The sequence below is a fragment of the Pelmatolapia mariae genome, linkage group LG17, assembly GCF_036321145.2.
Source record: "Pelmatolapia mariae isolate MD_Pm_ZW linkage group LG17, Pm_UMD_F_2, whole genome shotgun sequence".
Classification (NCBI taxonomy): domain Eukaryota; kingdom Metazoa; phylum Chordata; class Actinopteri; order Cichliformes; family Cichlidae; genus Pelmatolapia; species Pelmatolapia mariae.
The window spans coordinates 22,718,956-22,743,853 of record NC_086242.1 but is presented as its reverse complement, the minus strand read 5'-3'; the positions used below and the strand labels follow the sequence as shown (position 1 = coordinate 22,743,853).

The 24,898-nt window shown below is 42.4% G+C and overlaps 1 protein-coding gene across 1 annotated transcript; it reads right to left on the bottom strand.

The window, feature by feature from the left end:
* Positions 1–1,576: 1,576 nt before the first annotated feature.
* Positions 1,577–23,689, bottom strand: kiaa0930. Its single transcript, XM_063460242.1, has 10 exons — positions 23,306–23,689; positions 12,067–12,215; positions 9,773–9,877; positions 9,612–9,689; positions 9,412–9,513; positions 8,904–9,044; positions 8,497–8,685; positions 6,267–6,426; positions 5,435–5,590; positions 1,577–5,071 (listed from the first exon to the last, which is right to left on the bottom strand). The coding sequence occupies exons 1-10, from the start codon at positions 23,448–23,450 to the stop codon at positions 5,031–5,033; spliced, it is 1,266 nt and encodes a 421-aa protein (XP_063316312.1). The 5' UTR covers positions 23,451–23,689; the 3' UTR covers positions 1,577–5,030.
* Positions 23,690–24,898: the final 1,209 nt, after the last annotated feature.

Here is a 24,898-nt window from a genome sequence, read left to right as displayed (position 1 = left end):
ACCCAGCTGCACCTCTGTACTGCTAACACTGCTTAAAGAAGCTCTAAAATTTCAACCTGAAGTCTTTTCAAGTCATGTAGAGCATTGTGCAAAACTCTTGCAGTCACCTCATTTTAGTGCAGTGATTTATTAAAGTGTAGAAACAAAAATGTAAAATACAGAATATAAGGCAAAAACAGTTTTGAACTATTTTAACGAGTTTTGATGCAAGTACCTTTATTCTTCAGTCTGAACTTTGTCATCTCTGCGTCTGCAGGATATGTTCTCCAGGCTTCACAGCTCTTCTTTGGATAATTCTGTTTTATTCTGTTCTGTCAGGAGGATTCTGTTTTGCTTCAGTAACGCTGAGGTCCTTGACTGATAGAAACCTAGAACTATCATGTGTGCTTTTACTGCACTGGCAGTGTGTTTGGGATCATTGTGATGTTGCTGATCAGGTGTGTGTGTGTGTGCGTGTGCGTGCAGATCACCTGATGACCTGTACATACTGAAAATGATTTCAATCCATCTCTCCATCAGAAGTTTTCCTCTAATTTTCAGTCCAGTTGTGTCATTTTCATACCTCAGCCTTTCCCTGATGCTTTTTTTTGTGTGTTTGTTTTCGTCCTCCATTTGTCCAGTTTACTCAGCTTTTAAGGACCATGCACATCATGTATTGTTTTCAGTTTGCTGGTGCAGAAATATTTTGTCAAAGTGTTATTTGATATTTTAATCTAAACCAGTGTTTCCTAACCTTTTGGAACCACGGCACATATTTCACATTAATAAAAAATAAATCACACGGCACACCACCAAACAAAAATGTCACAAAAAGCATATTGATATTGTTTTCCCTGCACACCAGCTAACAGCGGAATCGGTTCGATTTTTCCCCAGTATACCATTTTTGCTTTCCTGTGACCACTACTCATGCTATGGGCTTATCTGGGTCGGAATTTTCTCCAGGACCTTTTTTTTTTTTTCCCCCAAATATTTATCTATTGCTATTATGCCCTGCGTTGTGGCACTCACTATGTAATTTCTTTGTCGCCTGTTTTACTGGCAGTTGGCAACCCATTTAATTAGAGCAGGTAGTTGTACTGCCCTCTAGTGGAAGAGAATGTAGTTGTTCTGCCCGTTACTCACACCGGTCACTTAAGAATCAGGTGGAACCAGATAATCTTCCACGGCATTTCATTTGGCAAACAGTGATCTAAACAAATGAGTCGTCTATTACGTGTAGACACGACGCTGAACCATCCTTCAAGTTTGGAGGCTTTTCATGCTCGAATGAGTGATAGGTCAGCGTTAAGTGTTTTAACACAAACACACTCCTGTGAACACTGTCGAGTACAAGACCTGGAAAAGCCGCCAGTGTCCAAAGAACTTTGAAAGACCTTCAGGAAGAAAAATGTAAAGAAACAGGCAGTGGTGCAAGACTTCTGCACACTACAGTTCCAGTGGTGGATGTTAACATGGCCAGTTCAGGTTGGTGTGTGTACAGTAATCCCTGTGATCCAAGGCTTCCAAGACAGTTTTTTTTTCTACTTTTGGAAGGAAAGTGTTTTTTGTTTGTTATTTTTTTGGTGCCCTCATTACTACAGACACACCTGGTCTTCGGCAGACTTCCAAAAGCTGGTCAACCAGAAAAAACAGCTTTTACGGAGGGTGTATTTAAAGGGGGAGGACCTAACATAGCATGTTTACACTGAAGGGCTTCACCACAGCTCAGTGTAACTGTAGTAAGTCCACCTTAATGACCTGGACCAGCTACATACTGTGGGGCTGAATTGAGAGGACTTGACATTGAGGCGTTTTTCTGCTAATGTGTATTTCAGTAAATAAATGCAGGAGAATGTACAGAGAGTCTGGAAACAGAAGAAGAGACAGAAACATGCACATTAAGTGTGTCTGTGTACAAAAGCTGTGATGGAAGCATGAACACGTCAACAGAAAGTTTAACAAACTGCTTCCAAAAAGGCTGTAAAAGCGTTTTACAGTGCAAACCGTCACAGTCCGTCAAACGTCTCTCACTTAAAGCGCTTGTTAATCAGCGTGGATACATTCAGCTGGAGATCTATAAACTACATCAAAAACACTGACACAAAGAAAAAGGTTCAATACGACACGGAGGGAAACACTTTGAGCGACGATGGCTTCATCTGAGAGCAAACCAATTACTGATGACATCTGATCAATAACATCAACAGCTGATCTGACTCCACCCTCAAACCTGAAAAACACCAGGTGTTTGTAGTACAGCGTATATGCAAATCATTAAAACCTCAAAGTGTATTCTCGAAAAAATTTTTCCAATATCTAAAACTAATTTTAATAATGTAAGATGGTAACATTACATCATTTTATCACAAACTTTGGATCAGAGTTGGAATTTTTTCTCAAGGTACGACTTACTTTAAAAACAGACTCATTTTAATTTGAAATTTTAGAGTAAAATTGATTTCACTTTTAGGAGGTTACTGAGATTTTCTCCATTCAGGAGGTAAAAGCAGTTTTTTTTTTTTTAAATAAATTCCCTTAAAACTAAAATTTCTACTTACCTAGACTCAGTTCAATTTTAACCCCCCCTCCTTACAGTGTTTTTAAAAGGAATTTGTTCCAGTTTTCTTAAAACATTTCTCAGCTGTAACTTTTTCCAACATCCAAAAAGATTAAGTTTTCACAGGAAACATAAAAAAAGGAGCCGCTGTGAGTCACACAGAGTGATTCTGATTCTGGTGTTCTGATGATGCAGGTGAGGAGCAGGTGACGCTTCGAAGCCTCGGCTGGTTGGTGTGTCTAAAACGTCTCACAGGTGAGTTTAAAGAAACAGGAAGTGAAAAGAGGAGATGTTACACACAGTGTGTTTAAGGCTTCGGGAGCTCAGAGGGACAAAAACCGGGAGTCACTTTAACATCAACAGCCGGCTGCTTCAGTTTCTTTTGTTCCCTTAAAGTTTCGTCTGGAACTTCAGCAGTTTTTCAAGTCTCGTCCAGTTTCAGCCGCAGGTTTGAAAATAAAGCTGTAAAAAGTAAAAGCTGGTTTTTATAAGCTTTTTTTTTTTCTTTTCCTTTTTTCTCTTTAGTGAGTCGATGTGAAAAGTCGACGGCAGAGTTTCATCACAAGAAAAAGTGATTTCGTATAAAGACGAGGACACGAGGACGGGGTCAAATACTGAATCATGGTTCAACAAGACCTACTGAAATGATCCCAAACTGAACATGTCATCATAATTAAAGCTGTATCTGTATTCAAACTCGTTTTAATTTGAACTTTAGAGTAAACTCAAAGATTTTGGACTTAAAATTTTAATTTTAGTCAAGTATTTAAATACTGAAATAATTTTGTGTAACAATTCATAAACTGCAATTTTACAATAAGTTTTATTTTTTAAAACTGAATATTTTTAATGAGCTTAATGAGATAATGCAACACAAAGAAAACTCATGGCACAAACTTGTGAAAAATCTTAAGTTCTAAAGTTCTTTTTAAAAAATTTCCTTCAGCGCTGACGATAAATGCTAGTATTAAAAACACTTGTCATAAAGTTACCATTAAATGTTATAGACGGGTTGCTTTCAATCACACGTCCAGACAGTTAAAAATATTTAGGGAATACTCTGGAGTGTTGGAATAAAATATAAGAGAATTTCTTCATCAGGATTATTCAACGTTAGCGTTTATGATGTTGCACCAGTTAAAATAATTCAGGATTTCTCTCAAAATGACTTTAATAGATTCTCATTTTGTTAGTTGAAAATTTTCTGTAAATTCAGTTTTATTCATATAATCACAACAAAAGTCGCCTCCAAGTGTTTTACACTGTAAGTTAGACAAAAATACAAAATTGTGAAAAACGCAGATATATAATAACTTACATTTATAGTTTCACATCTTAAACTTATAAAATTCATTATATACAAAGAAATTAACAACGCACAAGATGAAGTTGGGTCTTCAGCATCAGAACTGTATTTATTTTCTGTATTTTTGGTTCATTAGAACACATTTACTCAGAAAATCCAACATGAATCGAGTAGTGTTTAAATAAAGTTTTAGGTTTTAGTGTCTGAATGAGGACTCGTTTTGCCGTTCGCTGATCTTAGTGAATGACTGAGGTCTGAGTCATTTTGAGAGAAATCTTAAGCTGAAAATGTAATTATTCTTTAGATGAATTTTCTTTCAGAAGGGAAAACTTTCAACATAATGAACAAAAATGATTATTTTCATAATCCCTTTTCCTGTAAAATCTTTGATGTCTGATAATACAATTCAACAACAAATATGAATAAATATGAAATATTTCATGTTTTCTCTGCAAAAACAGGGGAAAAAACTTGAGTGTGTTGTGAAAATGTGGGTCATGTCTTTGTTGAAAAAATTATAATTCTTAGAATTATTTTTAAAATTTTTGTCTTTAGTTATAATCCTGTAAAATGATTATGACAGAATCCTTAACTGACTGTGTCATGTGACACATATCACGTCGTTTGGTTTAAACTGTGAACTCAGAGAAATGAAAATATTCTGATAGTGAAGCTGCAATTGTACAGCTTGGTGTTTTATTCTGAAGTGACGTGACCACTTCCTGTATGAGTCAGGTGGATTTGACCCCGCCGTTTCCTCTCACACAATCACTGTGACCCAGAATTTCACCCGTGGTGGAGTTTAAACAAGAAGTCCACGGCGAGCCGAACAGGAAGTAGGAGGCGGTCTCTAAAAGCTCGACCTTTAGTCAAGGCGTCTGTGAGAAAAGCAGCAGGTATTTACAGACAAAAACATTCTTCGCTCTCATTTCCGGTCAGTTCACGCAGAGGTCATGTGATCCTGACTCCGGGCCCATTTCCGTGGAGATGGCCGCAGGAACCGAAAGAGTCGGAGGCACTTCTCGGATGGCTGGTTTGTTCGTCGTCCCTCTGACGCCGTTTCTGCGTCTCCGGTTGAAGCGGCTGTTTGGTTGCGGGTCTCGGTCAGAACACCGGGGGCGCTGCTGTTGTCTCGGCGGCCTGATGCAGGAGGCACTTCGTAGTGATGCTTTGAGTCCGGCTATGCTATGTCATCAGGATCGGCTTCTGCCTCACCTCCAGGATGTCTGAAACACACAGACACAATAAATAACAGAGCGCGCGCACACACCCCAGACATGAAGTGCCCACAATCCATCAGTGATCATCAGCACACATCTGCTGCCATTGTTGTCACTGACAACACAAAACACTCAATGTCAATGATCTCCTGCTGGGCAATGAAAGACAAACCTGATCATGCAGATTATCCAAAGGCAGGTTTTATCCTTTATTTAACCCTCAATAGAATCAATGTTATGAATTAATGAGACCTAAAATAAATTTAAAATGTCATTCTTTACTTCCTGCAGTTCCCACAGTCTCCCTGCAGAGGGTAGTAGGGCACTGTGGTGCTGTGTGAGTGTGAGAGAGAGTGAGAGACCTCTGACCTGTGGTGATGCGGTGCAGTGGCAGGGTGACGTAGGTCAGGTGTGAGTACAGCAGGAAAAAATCCTCTGCCCGGTTCAGTTTGAGCCACGAGCCGACCAATGAGCGCCCGGTGCCCGACAGCGAGCGCGAGCGGAGGTTTGTGGTGGTGTGAAGATCTGAACACAAAAAAAAATGTGAAAAAAATGTTATTAATAAACCATTTTTTTGTAATGCTCTTAAATGTTTTACAGAGACGATAAACCTCAAAGTTTTTACCCACTGAGGGTTAAAATTCAGCTTTAAGTAAAACCAGAACATGTCATGGCGCCATTTTACACTTACTGTCATTAAATTCTCCAGCTGGGTTTCTTACAGAGGAGCAGGAAGTTTGCTTACTGGAGGTTCAAAGATGATCAGATATCATAGTGGCTCTGACCATAAACCATGCCGACATTTGATCCAGTAGCGTTTTTTTCCCATAACCGACCAAGCAACATCCAGGAACCCAAAGTCTGAATTCCAGGACGAGTTTAGTTTATTGAGCCACAACCGCACAGGTTACATTTAATATTTCAGAGCTTTACTGATCTGTTTTGAGAACTCTAGGTTGCTAGTTTGTGACACGTTCATGTTTCTGGATCTTTGATTACTTCAGGGGGAAAAGGAGATTTTGAACCTGCTGCTGAGAACTGCTGTATATTATAAACGACTGTTTAATGATCTTTTATTAATGTTGTGTTATCACAAAGAGACTCACAGCTAACCTGATTAATAAACTGAATTAATTCAGGAAAACTTTATCCACACGTGTGGTGAGCGTCTCAGAAATGAGGCAGAAGTGCCAGTCTTTACCTTCATCTTCCTCCTCCCTGAAGAACTCCTCGCTGTCGTTGGCAGAGTGAGACTTCTTCATCTCAGCGATCCGGTTTCGAGGCATCTTGCGCCTCAGAGACGGCGAGAAGAAGGAGGGGCGGTTCTTCTCCGGGGTCGGAGGCGTGCTGAACGATGTCACCTGAGGAAGGACAGCAGGTTAGAGTCCACACAGGAAGTAAGATTTAATCACATGTCACTGAGACCTCGTTATACAGAAGTGAGACGGGGAGGCAGAAGAGATGTTTCACTGGCCGAAATCCTCAGTTTCATTTTATCCGTTTGCAATCCAACCTTAAATTCCAGATGTACTGTAAGTGTAGGGCTGGTGACCAGAGCAGGGACACGAAAGCTCATAAATTCTCTAAAACCCAAACTGTTTCTCTTGTTGGGAAGTTTCACATTAATAAAGTGAGTCACATCGATCGAGACATTTAAAAGCCCCAAAGGAGCAAATGTTTGGGTTTTTTGTTTGTTTGTTTTTTAAACAGAGGCACAAATAAACCCAACAGGAGGGGCTCAAAGAAGGTTTCATAAAGGATGGCATCATCAGCAAAAAAGTATACTTTGTGTTCAGCTGTAAAGTCTTATTCAAGTGAAAAAAATATATATATCAGAAGGCCTAATGTTGAACCCTGGGGGACATCTTACTCTGTAACAGCAGAGAAATTTGGCCTTTTCAGGGACAACATTGTGGATTATATTTAGTAAAACATCACAGGAGCAGGAGTCTAGGCTTTTCTGTCTGTGGTCCACAGGTGATCAGTGGTTTAATCTGCTGATTGTGCATCATTGTCCTGCTGGTGATGGTGGGATGATATGCAGCTTGTATTACAGAGACACAAGCCAACCTGAGCTAAAATTAATTAGCAATTAACTGCGTAAATATCCTAAAATTCACACCTGACCAGCACCAGATTTTTTGGTAATGAGGGGAAAGTTTAGCTGGAAATCAGCTGAAACGTTTTCTTCTACATCTCTGTGTGATGTCCTGATGGTCTTTCAGAGAGCTTCCTGTTGGAACGTCAGGCAGTTTGAAGTTTATTTGTGGGGAAGAGCTGCTCCACTTAAGCAGAGTAAATTTATTCCTTCAGCTCTCCCATCGCTCCTGTCCTCGTTTCAGTAAACACCGTCACGTCCTTTGGTTTTTTGGTTCATGTGAAGTTTTTTTAAATTATTGTTCAGATCAATAATCAAAGAGTGGATTCATGCTGAGCTCTCCTTCCAGCAGACGTCTCTGTGAGAGACACATCCGGCTGTTAAATGATGCACAGTCAGTCCAGCTGCATGTATTATTGATCTTGACCTGATTTCGTCTGAGCAGAGCTTCGTGCTGTTCGCTCGACTCACTTCCTGAGTTTTGGGGTTTTCTGTTCTACTTCTCAAAGATCTCGGACACAGAAGTGAAACCACACCAGTGGTTGTCCGAGCCGAGCAGGTTTTCATCACAGCTATAGCTCTGTGATGGAAACGAGCTTCAGGTGAAGACCTTCAGATTTCATTTAAGAGGTTAAACTGAAACATTTAATTAGCTGCTGAGGGATTACAGTCCTCTATTGTAACTGGACAATTCAATCAAAAGCCTTTTAATGCACAGATGTGGAGAGATGTGGGCTGTTCATCCACTCTTTTTAATGTAAGCAGGAACAAAGGTCTGGACATGATTACAAAAGTGTCCAAGGAACTCTGATAGCAGTAAAACAGACGGTTATAAAAGAGGATGGATTGATTTTATGCAGAATGATCCTTTTATCACAACATAAAGCTAAGTGTACCATATCCAGCTCTACTGTAAAGAGGTTTTATAGAGCACGCACAGGCTTCAGTACAAGGTTCAAACTGTTTATCGGCCTCAGGGATGAAAGTGAGATCAGACTTCAGCAGCTCAAAAAACAATTAAACTGAAACTCCACCTGCAGTATTGTTCTGTGGTGGATGATCACACGAGCCTCTCTGTGGTAGCTCAGATTTCAACCTAATCACAGCTGGTCTCATCCTCTGAAGAAAAACTCAGTTTGAGACATAAAGCAGTCCCGTCCTCTCCACAGAGTATTACAGTAAAATGCTTACGTTCATTCGTTCAATCACATTTGAGGTCATGAACACAGCTTACTGTTCAAAAACAAAACCTTCAAATCTGTTGTGGAGACATTCAGAGAAAAAAAATGAAAAATCTCAGGACCGAATATTTAAACTGCATCTTCTCCCTCACCCTCTCGTGCATGGGTGACACCTGGTCCTCCTCGGTGCCGCAGGGGGAGGTGTTGCCGGTCGGCACCCTGCTGACGGCCATCTCGGCGTGACCTTTGCCCTGCGGCCCCTTCATCCTCACAAACTCCATGTTGTTGTACTTGTAGAAGCCGAAAGACATCCGCTGGGCCATCTTAGCAGCAACGCTCACCTGAAACACGACACGGACGTCAAACTGCTGACAGTTGATTGACCCATCACACCTGAGAGCTTCAGAGTCTTCAGGTGTTCTTAGCCCAAGTGTGAAGACTTCATAAATGTGAGCATGCTAAATGAGGCTAAACAAGAACACATTCACACTCCTGTAGCATGTTTCTGCTAGTGTAGTGCAGGTGTTCATGTGTGCAGGTGTACACTCTGGTCTCTAACCCGGTTGTCGTAGACCTTCTTGAGCGCCTCGTAGCGGATCGAGCCCTGGAAGATGACGCCCTGGAAGGTGTTGCTCTTGTCGCTCGCCACAAGCTCCACGCACACCATCTCGCCCTCACCCACCGTCATGTCACTGAACACCTGCACAAACAGAAGGTCCCATGACTTCACCTGCAAATGTCCCGTGTCTTTCTGTGCGGCAGCAGAAACATCGACTTGTGACTGTGGTCAGCAGCGTTTCCCTTGCCTTGGAGGATCATCGGTTTCTGTCCCAGAGCGAACTCTGCTGCTTGTGGCGGTAAAAACTCTGCGCTTGTGCACAAGCTCGTTTTTAAATGGATCGAGAGCTTTTAGTCACACTTCATCAACTAATCTGCGCACCAACCAGGAGCTGATTTAAGTCCCCAACCTCACTCCTCCCCCACCTCCCCTCCTCAGTGTGATAGCACTGTGAGCTCAGAGACGTTTCACCACAGAAGCTCTGCACGAGCTCAAAACATCCTTTTACCTCCTCAAAATTGTCGATCATGAAGAAGATGTTGGGGTAGCTCATCTTGGACTCCTCCCCTTTGCTGTCCATGGCATGTTTACTCGGAGATGCAAACACTTCCTGTGAGCACAGGAGGGGGAAATAAAATGAGACAAATCACAGGTGGGATGAGAGAAGGTTGATGGCTTCATCAGCTCGAGCTGCTGCACAGCGCCTACCTGACATTTCTTCTTGTGGATGTGGATATCTCCTGCGTCTGAGCGCGTGCAGACGGCGCACGTCACCACATAGTCCAGCTGGAAGAGGATGCAGGATTCAGGTTAGTGAGGACAACAAAAAACAGTTTAAAGATTATTTTTTAAACTTTACTGCTCTGCACCTTCTGAAGGATGAGGTTCAGGTAGACGCTCTCCTCCCAGTCGATGTCGGGGTCACCAAGGCCCGGAAGCTTCTTGGAGTCCCTCCTGTAGACCTCCACCTCCACCTGAAACACAGCACAGAGCCTCCATCAGCACCACGTCTGAACACACTTACCATCAGACTCAGCTCCTTCAACCTTACTTCCTCCCAGATTTCCTCTCCTACTTCCTCCCTTTCTTTTTCCCCATCCATCCCGCCTATACACCTACTTCCTTCCTTCCTCCACCGTTTCCTTGCCCACTCGGTGAATCTCTCTGGTCTTGAGGGAAATACAAGTTTTCCACAAGCCAGCCTTCATATCACTCAGAAACCATTTAGAGCGTAGGAGCGGTTGTCATGGTTTCCCTGTGAAGCGCTTGTGTGTGTGTGTGGTTTTTATGTGGCCTCAGATCCTCCTGCTTTGACGAACTGAAACTGAAAAAGTGACGCTGATTCAGCAAAAACACGAAGCTCATTTCAGGTCAAATGACTCTTGTTTTCCATTGTGTGTGTGTGTGTGTTGCAGGAGATTATGATCCTGATTTCACAGGAATGCAAACTTCATGAACATTTTCTGACCTGAACGATGAAGCAAACACGTCACAGCAGCGTGACCCGCTTTACAGCAGCTGCCATTTTGATTTCACATCTTAAACCAGGTGCAGCTCCTTCAGTTTGATGTCATGAACCATTTCTGGTCCAGATGTTCAGTCTGACCTCAAGCAAACTCCAAGGGTTAAAGCGATTGAAGCTCCAGGCGTCCATCAGAGAACATGAAACCAATGAAGAAGAACCAAAACCCACAAATCCTCCAAAGGTCAAATCACACGTCACACACACTGATGCCAGCTGAAAGAATACCCGGAATGCACTTTTTGAATGATCAGAAGCAGAGGAGCTGGTGTCTGCTGCAGGTTGTTCACACTCACACTGATGCTCACAGCTGGTTAAACTTACAAATGCTGGAAAAAAGTTCCTGAGCTTAAACAAGTTTTCCCTGAAAACATTACGAATGTGAAGGAGAAAGGTTCCCAGAGTTGTTTCTGCTCTGGGACAGGAAGCAGAGACCTGGACACAGCGGCGGATGAAGGACGAACAGAGCCTGAGCTCATAAAATATAATTATGACGAGCAGAGATGAAGAGGAGGATGAGGCTGAGATTTAGGCCATCATGAGAAATCTGCAGGTTTAAACGTTTGATCAGAAAGACAAAAACTAAAATGATAATGAGTTAATCTCAGATTAATTTCAGTTACTGAGACTAAGGCTTCTGTCTCATCAGCTGGTTCCATTGTTTTTCTGATCTGCTCTTCTTCAGGTTCTGTTCCTGTGACTGAAGCTGGATTCTTCAGAGGAGACAGAGTGATGGGAAGCTGATGGCTGCTGTCACTGCCGATCGTCTCGCCGGCTGTTATGGCGTCTGCTGTCTGTATCGTCTGATCTGCTGTTAGTCTGACTGACAGCCACAGACGCTGCAGTAAAAATGAACCACACCGTCCGCCTGCGGGTGAAGCCGCTCTGCTGCAGACTCTGACAGATCTGATGATTAGATTTATCTAAGGCCAGAGCCACGGAGGAAAGGGTGAGCACCTCAGATAGCAGGAAGTCCTCTGGAGTCTTTTCAGGGTTGATTGTGGGAAAGATGTAACCACTCTGGGTCGGTGCTTTGGATAACCGAGCCAGCGTCTCAGTGGTTAAAGTTTAGTTCTCTGATTTTCCTTTTTTCTGTCACATATTCTGCTCCTGTGGTGGACAAACTATCATAACCACATCCAAATTTTGCAATATGTCATTTAATGGGCCAAAAACTCACAGGTCAGGTGCACCGAAGGTAAAAATACAAAAAAAAACTACAAATAAATAAAGGAGACGCAGGAAAGGGTCTGAAAAACTCTGCATTTTCACAATAAAAGTAGTAGGAAAGCTCAGGGCAAGGGAGCGATGGTGGGTCAAAGTCTCCCTCTGAATGATCCTCACATGAACACCAACGTTACACAACCACTGCAGCGGGAACACTTAGGCGGCTCACAGCGAGCCTGAACATGGTTTACTTTAATGCTGCTCCACATCCAGACCAGCAAGCCATCTATTATTCACCGACAGAGACACAAATGCAGCCTCACATCCATAAAACATCTGTCATGTCTCACCGCCTCATTCACGTTTCTCTGAAACCTTTTATTTTGAAATCCTGGCCCTCAGGCTCTGCTGGTGCTCTGCAAATGTCTGAAACATGTGAGCGATGATGAATCTTTACATCAAGTGTCTTGTCACCTTCTTGCCCTCGCTGTTGTCGGCGCTGACGTAGGAGAGCTTCCGGCGGACGTAGAACAGCATGTCGTCCTGTCGCGGCGCCCACTTCTCCATAAAGTACGTGGAAAACATCCAGGTCCAGAAAACGATGCGGTCATCTTTAAAACAGCCTGCAGAGGCAAGAAACATGAGGTCAAAACAACAAGTCAGCACAAGAGTTCAGTTTAAGGCAGCTTCATGCAGATTTTTAACAGTCTGTGGAATGATTTCTGAGTAAATGAACGGGATGGATTAGACATGACTGTCTGAGCATGCTCACTGGCGCACACTACATAATCATATTCAATGTTACCTGAAACTATCGCGACTCATGAGGAAGGTGTTTACGTGTTTTCCCATCAACGTTTATGGGACCAGAAGCCTTTTAGCAGTCATTGCCCCTGGTGCAGATTGCAGAATGCAGATTTAAGACCTAGAAGCTACGTCCATCCTTTACTTTTCTTGTTGCTTTGTTGTACACATGTATGGAATGGGCATCTTCCTGTTCTTTCCTTTCACAGTAAAAGTACTTGACATATGTGTGACTGCCCAACAAAAACCACTTTGACAGGATTCACGTTCCTTACTGTTGTGGGTGTTCCTGACTTTTAAGAGCTGCAGTGTGTAGTCAAGTACTTTTACATGTACATACACCATGTGTCTCCACTTACGGTCCGAGTCCCGCAGTTAGAAAAAAGCAGACAGTTTATTTCATGCACATATTGCTCTCTCATGATATTTGCATAGCATTATCTAATTGGCTAACAGCTGTCACCAATTGTGACATGACTGATGTTTCAAACGTTGAATAACTAAATAAATGAATACATTTTGGTGCTGTGTGACATCACAGCGTTTAAAACGAAGGAAAGGCGAGACCAGAGAAGCCTGAAACACGTCCAGTGATTCCTACCTTACACTTACAGAGTGATCGGCCCCCTCTTTGAATCCACCGGCTGCTCGAGGAAAAAATATTTGTTCTCCAACTGCTAACAAAATCTGACCTCAGTTCAAGCTTCTTTATAAATTTTGGCCTTTCAGAGGAACAAAAACAGAAAAAGGGAAGAAACTATTCAGCAACAAGAGTTCCTTCAGCAAAAATACATGCATGAGCATTTCTTTACTCATATCGAGGAACATAACAGACAGCCGTGACAGTTCAGTCATTTTTAATCCAACATCAGCACCGATCTTCCTGATCTATGGACAGAATCCAGCTGCTGATGTCAAACAGCACACAAGTGGTATTTAGGACAGCAGTACTCCTCAGAGGTTTAAACCAACCTGCAGCCACGGGAAACGATCAGATGATTAATTAACCAAACATCCAGGTTCAAGATCTGCACTTCAATAAAAGCTTTAACTACAACTGTGACATCACGAAATCTGAAACTGTTCCACAAAAATCAAATATTAAAATAACCTTTTTTCATTCAGACGGGCTTCAAAAACCCGAGCACTGACACTAAACCTGGACTTAAACGTTTCAAAGGCCTTTCTTTCCCTGTGAATATGGTGTCAGTGAGTGTTTAATGTCTGAAAGCAGCTCAGAGGAAGTGTGCTTTGTTCACACTCTGTCTCTAAAAATCTATTACTCCATTATTCAGCTCCAGCTTTTGTTCAGATCCACAGTTATTTCTTCCTTATGACCAATAAAATCAGCTCATGCATTATTCACAGGCTGCTGGATTACTACACACGCTTTTATTTTGAAGGATCAAACAGGGCCGAGTGTGAGAGGATACAGACACCAATCGATTTCATACTGACGCTCTGTGTTTCACTCGGTATCGACCCCCTGTCCTCCGTCACCCCGGGTTCCTTGCTACCTTTTTACAGGCCGGAGGCACCTGCCTTGTTGCTTAGCAACAGTTGTCAGGCAGTTGCCAGAGAATGACTGCATCGAATTAAACTTCCTGCGAGAGCTTCTCTTGCAGATAAACCTGGAGAACAGCAGGAGAAGGTCAGCGGGTCAGACGGCTGAACCGGAGCCAATTAAGATTCACGCTCGTTAGAGGTTTTACTAATTTTGATTTAATTAAAGAAAACTGGTGAACTTTGATTCCTCACACAGTTTAACCTATTTTAAATTAAACACATCGATGCTGAGCTGTGTGTGTGTTTGGATGTTTGTGGGGTTGTTCCTGCCTGTGATTGGCTCTTGTTGAGTTGGACTCTTTGTGGACCACCTGCTCTGTGGATCACGAAGCCACTGTGACATCACGCCACATTTAGAAGCCTCGGCGTTTGCATTTTAGCTGCTAACGTTTTGTGTTTTGGTGTCAGAAGTTATTTCTGACACCAGAAGCACAGAAAAGAAAATCAGACGCCATCTAGGGAGGATCAGAAAGAAACTCAACAACATTGTTATCCCCTATGTTGCCGGTTTATCAGAAAAACTCAAGAGTCTTCTTCAAGCATCACATCCCAGTGTACTTCAGACCCAGCCACACACTCAGACAAAAACTGATTCATCCCAAAGACAAAACTCCTAAACACAAACTTAGCAACGTAGAGCATGCTGTACAGTGTAGCGAGGAATGCCCAGACCTCTACATTGAAGAGGCCAAACAGCCACACAAATGCATGACACAACATAGAAGAGCCAACTCGACGAGACAAGACACGGCTGTCCATCTGCATCTAAAGGACAAAGGTCACTCTTTCGAGGATGCCAATGTTCACACCTTGGCTAATTGTGACCCACACCCGCTTTCACACCTTGGCTCGTGTGATTAGGTAGAGGATCAACAGGGGGTTCATGACCTTCTTAGGGGACACTCTCATAGGGCTTAAATCTGGGACTCTCCACCATTTGACCTTAGAACTGAAGAAGATTCTCGGATGAGAGGTGAAACGTCTTCAAGAAACTTAAAGAAGTCCAGACGCTTTTCTTTCCAAGCTCCTTAGACTACGATGACCTGGATGACTGAGAACCATGACAGACATGTCAGAAGTGATCATCCACATCGTCGACGTCAATAGACATAGGCACTTACTAATTTAATAAAATCCATATAAAATCCTGGAATTTCACCAAAAGTGGTGCTCAGACTGCATGGACGGTCTGTTAGTACAGTAACCTCACAGCAGCCATATTACTGGTCAGATGTCATCATTAAAAATGCTCCAAAAGGCTCCAACAGCACAAACACGATCCAGAGGGCCAGTTCAGTGACTCCAGTTAGCTGAGGTGAAGCCTAGCAGACAGCTAGCAGCTCCAGCCATCTGTGTCACCATCCACCCAGTCAGTTAAAGAGGCCACGCCCCTAATCATGCAAACTTTAAGCCCTAATACAAGTTATATTTGTCTCTGACTCCTGATATTACAGTCTCAGATAAACTATCACAATCTTCCTCTTTTCTAATAAATAACACTTTGTCATCTGCATATAGTGACAGTTTTCTTACTATTCCGCTCTTTTACTTCCTCTTTATTCCTTGGCAAAAGTTGTTGTGAAGCTGGAACTTCTCTCTAGAGACCAAAACAGTTTGTGCATCAGGGTGTAAACATCTTTATTTCTGCTGTAAAAGTTTTAACACGGCTGTCCGCAGTTATTTTTTAGCCTGTTTAATGTTTAATTACCTTCTGCTATAAATATATAGGTCTATTTTACCTCCCGTCTGTTTAAAAAGTCCCCCTCTCTAAAGATCAGATCAGACTTTAAGATTTTATTCTGTTTCTAGATTTTATAAGTAGCCTTTTATTTTCTTTTGCTGTATATCCAATTAAAATTAAAATCGAATTATAAATACTCTAAGATCAGTACAAAGTTAAAGGAGACACAGCGTGACGAGGAGTAACCAAACCACATGATGTGGGTATAAAGCCCTTCCATGATGGTGTATTGGCATTTCATTAAATTTCACAGATATTAAATGAATTAGTTTAACTCTATGTCGGTCCAGGAGGATAAACTTCGTTTGCTTTGATTTGTTCAGGCTTTAATTTAATTTGAGATGAAGATGAAACCAGAGTAATTGTACAAACACTTCTTATGGGTCCAATTTAAAGGAGAAAAAATTAATTTAGAGTGACTGAGAGGACGAGTCTGAATAAACCTGCAAATAATGGAAAACAATGAATACTTATCACTGGTTCTGGTAGGTAAATACAATTTTTTTTTTTTTTTTTAAAAAGGTACTTCTCATAAATAAACATCTCATAAAGAAGTGACATTAATGCAGAAGTAATTATGGGTGCAAACGGAACAAAAGCTTCTCTGATGGCAAGCACCCCAAGATGGGTGTTCATGGTCTTGTTGTCTAGCCTCTCCGAATTACTCATGTGTAACTCTGCGTTCCTATAAAAAGACTAAGACTTCCTCTGTGGTGTTACTACCTGATGTCAGCAGTCATTATTCAGAGTTTACAGCTGAAACTGAAGAGTGTGAATTAATGTTTAGGCTGCTGCATGAAGCTGTTCACATTTCACACAAGTCAACACCTCCGAGCTAAGACAGCAGCCAGGCAGAGCCGCTGGCTGTAGAAAGGAAGTGACCTCTGGCCTTCATCCAGTCACGCTTGGCATGAGGGATGTTTTCCCCAGACGGGGGGTGAGTCAGTGAACACGACCTGCTGGCAACCCGAGCAGAAGAAGCTCCAAAGAGCAACAGGAAGCACTGAACCAGCCAAAAGAAATCCTTAACTCAGGCTCCAATATCAGGTAACTACAGACAGAGTAATGACTCAGTAACTTTAAACCACGCCTCACAGCCAGCATAGTTTATTAAACCTCAGCATCTCATACTTGACCACCAGCCCTCTGCAGGAAGGACAAACCACATTCTTCCAGGGTTTTGATGATGGTGTAGCATCAACTGTTGCCACACCTTGTGTTGTTGCCTGTTGTTTTAGTCACATGTGAACACCAAACAGCCCAGATTTTGCATTTAGGATCCACCTATCATGCCAGAGGTGTAGCTGTTTACCAATATCCTTAAATATCCTCGGAGTATTCGCTGTGAAACTCTGGAGCCCAGACGACTGTGTTTGGGATAACTCTAGAAATCCTAAAGGTTCCTAAAACAAACAAACAAACAAAAAAAAAAATCATCTGAGAGAGCAAACCCTGAACCACTGAAAACCTGAACAGAGACCAATAAAGACTCCATACAACCTCGTAGTGACTCCAACAATAGATAAACCACAGGTGTCGAACTCCAGGCCTCGAGGGCCGGTGTCCTGCATGTTTTAGATGTGTCCTTGATCCAACACAGCTGATTTAAATGGCTAAATTATCACCTCAACATGTCTTGAAGTTCTCCAGAAGCCTGTTAATGAACTAATAATTTAATTAAGGTGTGTTGAAACAGGGTGATATCTAAAACCTGCGGGACACCGGCCCTCGAGGCCTGGAGTTCGACACCCCTGACCTAAACTATACCAAGGGCCTCCTACAAGAGAACTTGAACCACATATAGACCTAAAGGAAGCACCTACATTTTCTCTAGAACTCCTAAAACTACCTATTGAATTGCATTTATAATTAGAGCCAAAGGATTCTTCAAACCTCCCTAATGGCAACTCAAACCTTCTTTCTTGCCGCTGGAACCAACAAAAGTTTGGCTACAATTGTCTTGAAATCTACTAAAACTTCCTAAAGGAACTAACCATGGCAGGTTCAGGATATACGAGATCAGCCCAGTTATGGTCAGATGCAGAAGACTGAACCAATGGTTCAGATCAGGAATGATAATGGCCACTAAATGTTTTAGAAGACCAATGCTGCGACACCACATAACATGCCACTAAAAGACTAGCATGTTTCAGTTTCTCCTGATGACAACGTAAACCACCTAAAGGACGTCTAGAACCTCTATTACCATTCCAACCACCCAAAGAATAGCCAAACTTACCCAGAGAGCCCCCCAGCTCTCTTTAAATCCCACTAATGGGACTACCTGTATAAATCAAGGTTAAATTAAAAAAAAATACCAATGAAAGAAAACCAGCACTGCCTTACATCATCCTGACTGAAAACCAGCATGTTCAAACTTTTTGGGGTCTTCAACAACTTCTCATGACATATGTCAATGACCCTGCTGAGTCCCATATGAACCACTTCTGCTGACATGATCATGAAAATCACTAGCTACCACGCATGTCATACCAAACAGTCCGCATGATCGATCAGATCAAGTCTTTCATGAAAAGATTTTATGACTCTATAATCACTGAACCAGACACTGTGACCATGTCTGAGTGTGGCATAACCCCACTTGCAGATCCCTGAAATCACAGCTTCACACTGCAACGAAGGTGAAGATGATGAAGTCATGAACCAGAGAACAGTAAAAAAAAAATCAGCCCGTGAAGGCTCACTGTAATGTATGAATTACATTCAAGGAAATGTATTCTGATGTGAGTTGAGGATGAGTCAGCCTTGATGTGCTGAACAGTGTCATTTAGTTTAAACTCACCCAGGTATCTTGTTATAATGTCACCTGGGCTTCAGAATTTTGTTTAAAGGTGTTAAAGGCTCACAGCTGACTGAAGCAGAGTACAGTTCTGCAGGAGCCTCTGGGACGTTGATAAAAGTCCGGCTCTATTTATAGCTGCATATGCCATTTTAAAAATACATCAACTGTGTTATGAAGCCCGGCGCACTATCACTCATCATCTGAGGAAAGTGAGCTGAATCACCCCAAATCTCTCTGCAGCAGTGGGTAGAAATATCATGAGCCGTGGTAGGCCTGCTGCATTTTTCATGACAGTTATATAATCCTGTGTGATGTGCTTTCGAAGCTCCAGTGACCTGGATGAAAGGATGAACAAAGTGCACACACCAGCGCTGAATGAACCAGCGAGACTCTCTGCAACGCCTGAGCCACTGAGGCCAAACGTCTGAAAGTGCTTCGTAATTAAGCTCCAATGAACTGCAAATACTCACACCTACAACCTTTGACTGGCCAGCGCTTATTCTGCTCTGATACGATCCGCATGTCACAGATGTTGTACAGCAGCTGAGAGAGCGTTGGCGTACCATCCAGCTGAGCATCAGTATGATAACCACAAAGCTGACTTTGACGTGATGAAGCCAACACAGCTAAGCTTAGCTTCCTCTCCAACATTGGAGGCAAACCCAAAGTTGGGAGGAAATATTTGGAATATTAAATTAAAAGGTTACACAGACTGTGCTTTAAATATAATCAAAATTTTCTTTCTGAGCGCACTAAAACATCCCTACTGAGCGCACTGAGGGTCACTAAAGTCACGGTGGTAAGGAACGTTTCCAGTGTCACACTTGTGTTTGCAGACACACTGAGTGAAACTCTTTCACACCAGCTACACGAGACCGCAGCAATTTTCTACTGACCAAAGCAGCCACAGGGAGATTTGTGGTGCTGTCACCCTCGCTGAAACCAGCCAGTAACCTCCAGCAACCACTCACCAACGATCTGGGAAATACAGAGCTTTAAAGCAAGGCTCGCGAATAAATACAGGATTATTTTGAACTGTGACTCATGCAAAGCTACTCTGAAAATGATCCAAACAGGTCTGATTTTACTTTTTGTTAAACAAATCACAAAAACCTTTGTCTAAAAGTTAAAAGTTTACAGCCTTACATAAAAACCAATCGGCTAAATAAACGCAGCACTGAGATGTTTGCATTCGCTTATTAAAGGAAACAGACGGTAACAACTGGTCCTGTACATTAAACCTTTACAGTCTGGCTCCAACAGTGCAGTCCACTCCACAGACAGACTGTACACAGATGGGAGGCCTCCTGCTGGGACGTCCTGCCGTCACACACATGCAAACACATATGTGCACGTAGACACAGACGGGAGCATTTCAACCACCTCTGCCCGGACTCGGACTGCGGCCTCATTAAATATTTAGCAGGATTTGTAATAATTTGTCAGCAGAGAGCGAGTCACGGTCAGATCGGCGGTAACTCTGCACCACAGTTCCTGAAGAGCAGATCTCAGACGATCGATGGACGCTCTCTCCGTTAGCGTCAGCGTGAAAGCTGCGCTGATGTCAGAGTATTTACAGCAGGAGGTAATTAAAGCTAAATCATTCATGTTCATCTCTCTGCCTCGCCTGGCTGCCGCTTCACTGCCTCAGCGAGTATTTATAGTTCAGACCGTAAATTCTCAAATAAGAGCTCGTATTCAAATTATACGGGCCGGCACCAACCGATAAAAACCACCGAGGCGGTCTAATCGCCCTCCATGTTTTCTATTTTCTATCAAACTTTCAGCAGCTGCGTTTTTGGATGCAGAATAATAGTCACACCCAAGGAGCACCCAGAGTTCTGAGCTGCTCATTAACCCAGCAGAGGTGCTGCCGGAGCTGACATCTTGCCACGTGTCTCCACACACAGACCTCACCTGTGTGGACTGCCCAGGTGGAGATTTGCCCCAAGAGCTACGCTAGCTGCAATGGATTTATGCTCTTATTTTGAAAGTTCAGCCGCTATACTCAGCTCGCCTTTCCCCTTCCTCTCCCGTGTTTTCATTCAGCTGACTCTCCAGAGAGCCTTGTCGCTACCCGATCCTCTCCGCCCACGGTCTGATAGTGATGGCGGTGCTTCAGCGGCGAGCTGGAGGACGTTTCCCAACATGGAGGAGGGACTCGCTGCAAAGGCAGCTGGTTATCATTTCCTGTGAAGAGCTTGGTAAGTGAAATATCTGAAGCATATTTGAGGCCTCCTGTTCAGCTCATGGTTTATCATAAAAGCTGAAATAAAATAAAATAAATTCTTACTGTGTAAACCGGCAAAAACAGAACTGTAAGCACATCCCTCTTTTTTTTTTTTTACCTCAGACGGCCGAAAGCTTTTAATGTGAAAAACATCAGTTTCGTTGTTGAGTCAGCTGTCGTGATTGTCAGCTGTGTGTGAGCTTTTATTCTCGCCATGCTTGTTTTTAGCAACATCACCAGGTTTTTGCGTCTGAGATAGACCGATCCGAGTTATTCTGTGATCAGAGCAAAGACCTGAGTCACTGTCGGATCAGACCTGAGTCACCACCAGCCGCCTGCAGAGGAGCATCCAAGGACACGACAGAGTCTGCATGAAGAAACAGGAGCACCTCCAGCCCCGCTGCACAGTCTTTACCGTTAAATATTGCCCTGTGTGACACCACAGGGGTGCATGTGTGTGATACCGCAGGTGTCACACAAATGCTGTGACGTATCCACAGACTCCTCTTCTCTACGATATTTAAGTTATCGATCGATTAGTCTGGAAACCTGCTCTTATTCAGAAAAAATAGATCTGTGTCACTGTAAACTAATCCGCCTCCTCTCAATCCAGACTCTATTAAAAAATTAGCTCAGTTTAAATAATTGTGTTTGTGGCCTTAAATATAAAACTAACACAGATTGACTTTCTCTCCTTGAGTTCAGCTAATAAACGATCCACTGTATTATAAAACCATCGTTATAATGAAGTTGAAGCCACAGCCTTGAGGAACACGTAGAGTCAAACTGCATCAACTGGTTTCATTATTATTTAAGTTGAGGATGTTTCATGTGATCAACACTCGAAGACCCAATGTTTAGTTTACGATACTGTGCAAAAGTCTTGAGCCAAAACTCATATTTTACTTTTAAGGAGTCAAGAGTTTCTATGAATTTTTAAAGTGCTCTTAAACAGCAGTACCAGTTCTTCTTTGGACACTGGCTGCTTTTTCACTTCTTTTCAGTCCAGTCCTCGTACCAGAGCATTTCCATAGGATCGTGTTCGTTAATCCTCTGAACTCTGACCTGTGAATCATTCAAACATGAAAAGGCTCCAAATTCAAAGATGAACCAGTGCTGTATCTGCACATGACGGCCACCTGAGCAATGAATCATTTAATCATGTCTTTTATTACCAGATGATCCCTGAAACACTTCATTTCTTTAGTTCTGTTAAAGAAATGAGAATGTGCCTATAAGATAAAACTGTTTAACATAAATACGATTTTTGTACTAACAAGATGATTTCCAAAGAGCTTAAAACCTAGATTATCTCAGCATGGTGTGTTATTTTTATTTTTTCAAAGAAGGAAAAGTGGACAAGTGAAGGACAAAAGAAGAAGAGTGAGGCCTAAAAACCATCTACAGCAGATGATCAGAATCTGAAAAGACCCAAGACTGGGCTCATCTCTGTAATGACAGGAGGAAATAATGTGGTCAGACCACAGATCAGCTTTCAAGCTCATCAGATTTGTACAAACTCTGATTTTTATTTAGTTTAATACAGTGGAAAAGAAAGAAAGAAAGAAATGAGGCCTGGCTCAAGACTGCGTGATGACACGAAGCAGAGGTAGCACTGCAGTGTCTGACATTTGCTCTGCTCCTGGTGATGACAGTGAAGCTGCTGTGATGAAGTCATGTGCTGTGAACAGAGCTTCATTGATTTATCCATCAGAACAAATGAGCAGCAGAAACAGGCGGAGCGGCGCTCCGACGATGTTGGCGGCAAACGCAGGCCGGAGCAAAGATCAACTTTCATTTTTATTTTCAACGAGGCTCATGACGAGGACCGGGCGACAAGGCAGTCACAAGGACTCGACACAGAGTCCTCCCAAAAAACAGAAACATAGAGATGGAGGATCCACGGCAGCTGATGTCATTACAGGAGACATTCAGGTCCTCCTCAGAAAACAGATTTCTGACCTTTGTGGAGCTCAGAGTTTAGAAAATTAACCATAAATGTCATTATCTCAATGTAGAAGTTATTATTTTTACTGATCAAAGCTGCCTTCAGATCATTATTTTATAATCACTCCAACATTTTGGGGGCTTTTATTCTGCCGTAAAGTTGGACGTTTGCTCACTGCTGGAGCCTCTGGTGGACACTAGAGGACCTGCAATTTCTTATTTAACATTGACAGTTATTTACTGTATTTTTAAAACTCCACTGTGTGCTGTGGCTCTAAGCCCTAACCCTGTTTGAACAGCATGTGCATTTTTAGACTTTTTTGGTCAACTAAAAAACCTTTTCACACCTGTCTTTAGTTTAAAGAAATGTCCACCAATGCTTAAACATGGAAACATCTGCTGGGTTAGAAAGCGAGGAGAGCACTGTGTTTGGGTCTTAACAGGGTCCCAACACCAGAGTGCAGCCCCGGGGGCCTTCAGCAGATGGATCCGGCCCTGCTCCAAAGTAAACCAGACCCACAGATAAATAAGAGCCAGCCTGAAACACGCCAGAGGGCTCATCCCTGCTCACGGGAGTTCAGGTGCTGCCTGTGTGGATACGAAGAAGCCCGCAGACACTCACCGATGCCGCTGATCTCCTGTCGGCTGTTCAGGCGGCTCCTCTCGTCCGCGATGGCCTTCAGCATCTGCTGCAGGGATCCGTCCAGCTCCCCGTTCTCCTCCTCCGCGGGCCCGACAGCCTTACACAAACCGGGGAAGGACGCCATCTCCGAGCTGGGATCATGACAGTCCGAGCTAACAGCTTCCGACGGCACCGGCTCACGGCTAACGGACGAGAATAAGCCCCCGGCTCTCCCCCTGATTTACCCCGGAACGACTGTCTCTTCGCGGCGCAAAGGAGCCGCCGGAGGTCGGGACCGGCGAGCTTTGCTAAGGTGCCCGAAAAAAACACAGACAGGTCGGACTGCTGAGGGAGACTCCGGTCCTCCTGTTGTTCAGATCAGCTGGAAACACCCCTCACACTTCCTGTAACAACACGAGGCTCTTAAAGGGACAGGGCACCGCGACGGCGGGCACGCGCAGGTCGAGCGTGAGAGCGCTGAGGTGTTACAGAAAAATACGTACCGAAGAATTCAGTGATCCTGCAGGACCTGTCCGCCTGAACAAAAATACACAAACTTTAGACAAAATAAACAATAATAAAATAAAACAAACTGTTAAACAAAAGCTTAAATAAACAATAGAAAAAGTGGACAAATTTGAAACAAAACAAAATGTAAAACAAAAATAAACATGAATCAGAATCAGAGACTTTGTTAATCCGAGAGGGAAATTGAGCTGTCATAGCAGAAAATATACAACAAACATCAAGCACTTCAATAAAATTAGTGTAGAAAAATAGATATTGATGGATAAATATTAAGATAAATAGATAGATATAGAGCTATAAATATAAATATAGAGATAAATATAAAATATAAATAAATATATTTGCATGAATACATCCTTTTATATGTCGTGGTGTACAAAAGTGACAGGGTGCATTGAGGTGTGATTAAATCTGTTCCAAATGACAGACAAATGTAAAAGAAAAAGTTAAAATATAAAACACAAGCTTTTTAAAATATTGAATCAGATTCAAGAAAAATTTATTTCAATAAAGAAAACAAGAAACGTTTAAGATACAAAGTTAAATTAAATTAAAAAATATATTTTTGAAAAATTAAGAATAGAAGTTTATTAAGTATAAATTTTGATAAGAACTAAAAACTATTAGATGAATTTTAAATTACAACAGCAAATTCCAGTTATGACATTAAGGAAACAGTTCAAGATAATTTTCTTATTAAACTGGGAGCTGAAAATGAAATATATGAGAAATAAAATAATTAAATAAAGACTGCATAATTTTTTTCTTTTAATTTAAACATTTATATAAGTTTATTGAATCTAAACTTCAAAACTAAATTAAATGAGAAGGGGGGAAAAAATCCCTTCGGTCCTGCAGGATGTCGCTGGTCTACCATCCTCCGGGGCTCAGCGGCTAATAAATCAAACACACCCTTGTTACTGTTGTTTGTAATGGGAAGACAGTCCCCGCCCTGCTGGCCGGCAAAGAGAAAGGAGAGCAATTCGAGTGTAAAATACTGAAAATCTGCGTCTCTGTGAGTCGTCATAAATCTTCTGGTCATATTTCAGCTTTAGTTCACTAACG

What these genes read in the sequence shown, in the direction of transcription:
- kiaa0930 (XM_063460242.1), bottom strand. Translation starts at nt 23,450, where the DNA reads ATGGCGTCCTTCCCCGGTTTGTGTAAGGCTGTCGGGCCCGCGGAGGAG. An exon ending in ACAGGAGATCAGCGGCATCG is followed by an intron (nt 12,216 to 23,305) that starts GTGAGTGTCTGC and finishes TTGCCTCTGCAG; the next exon opens with GCTGTTTTAAAGATGACCGC. An exon ending in ACTGCACCGCATCACCACAG is followed by an intron (nt 5,072 to 5,434) that starts GTCAGAGGTCTC and finishes TGTGTGTTTCAG; the next exon opens with ACATCCTGGAGGTGAGGCAG.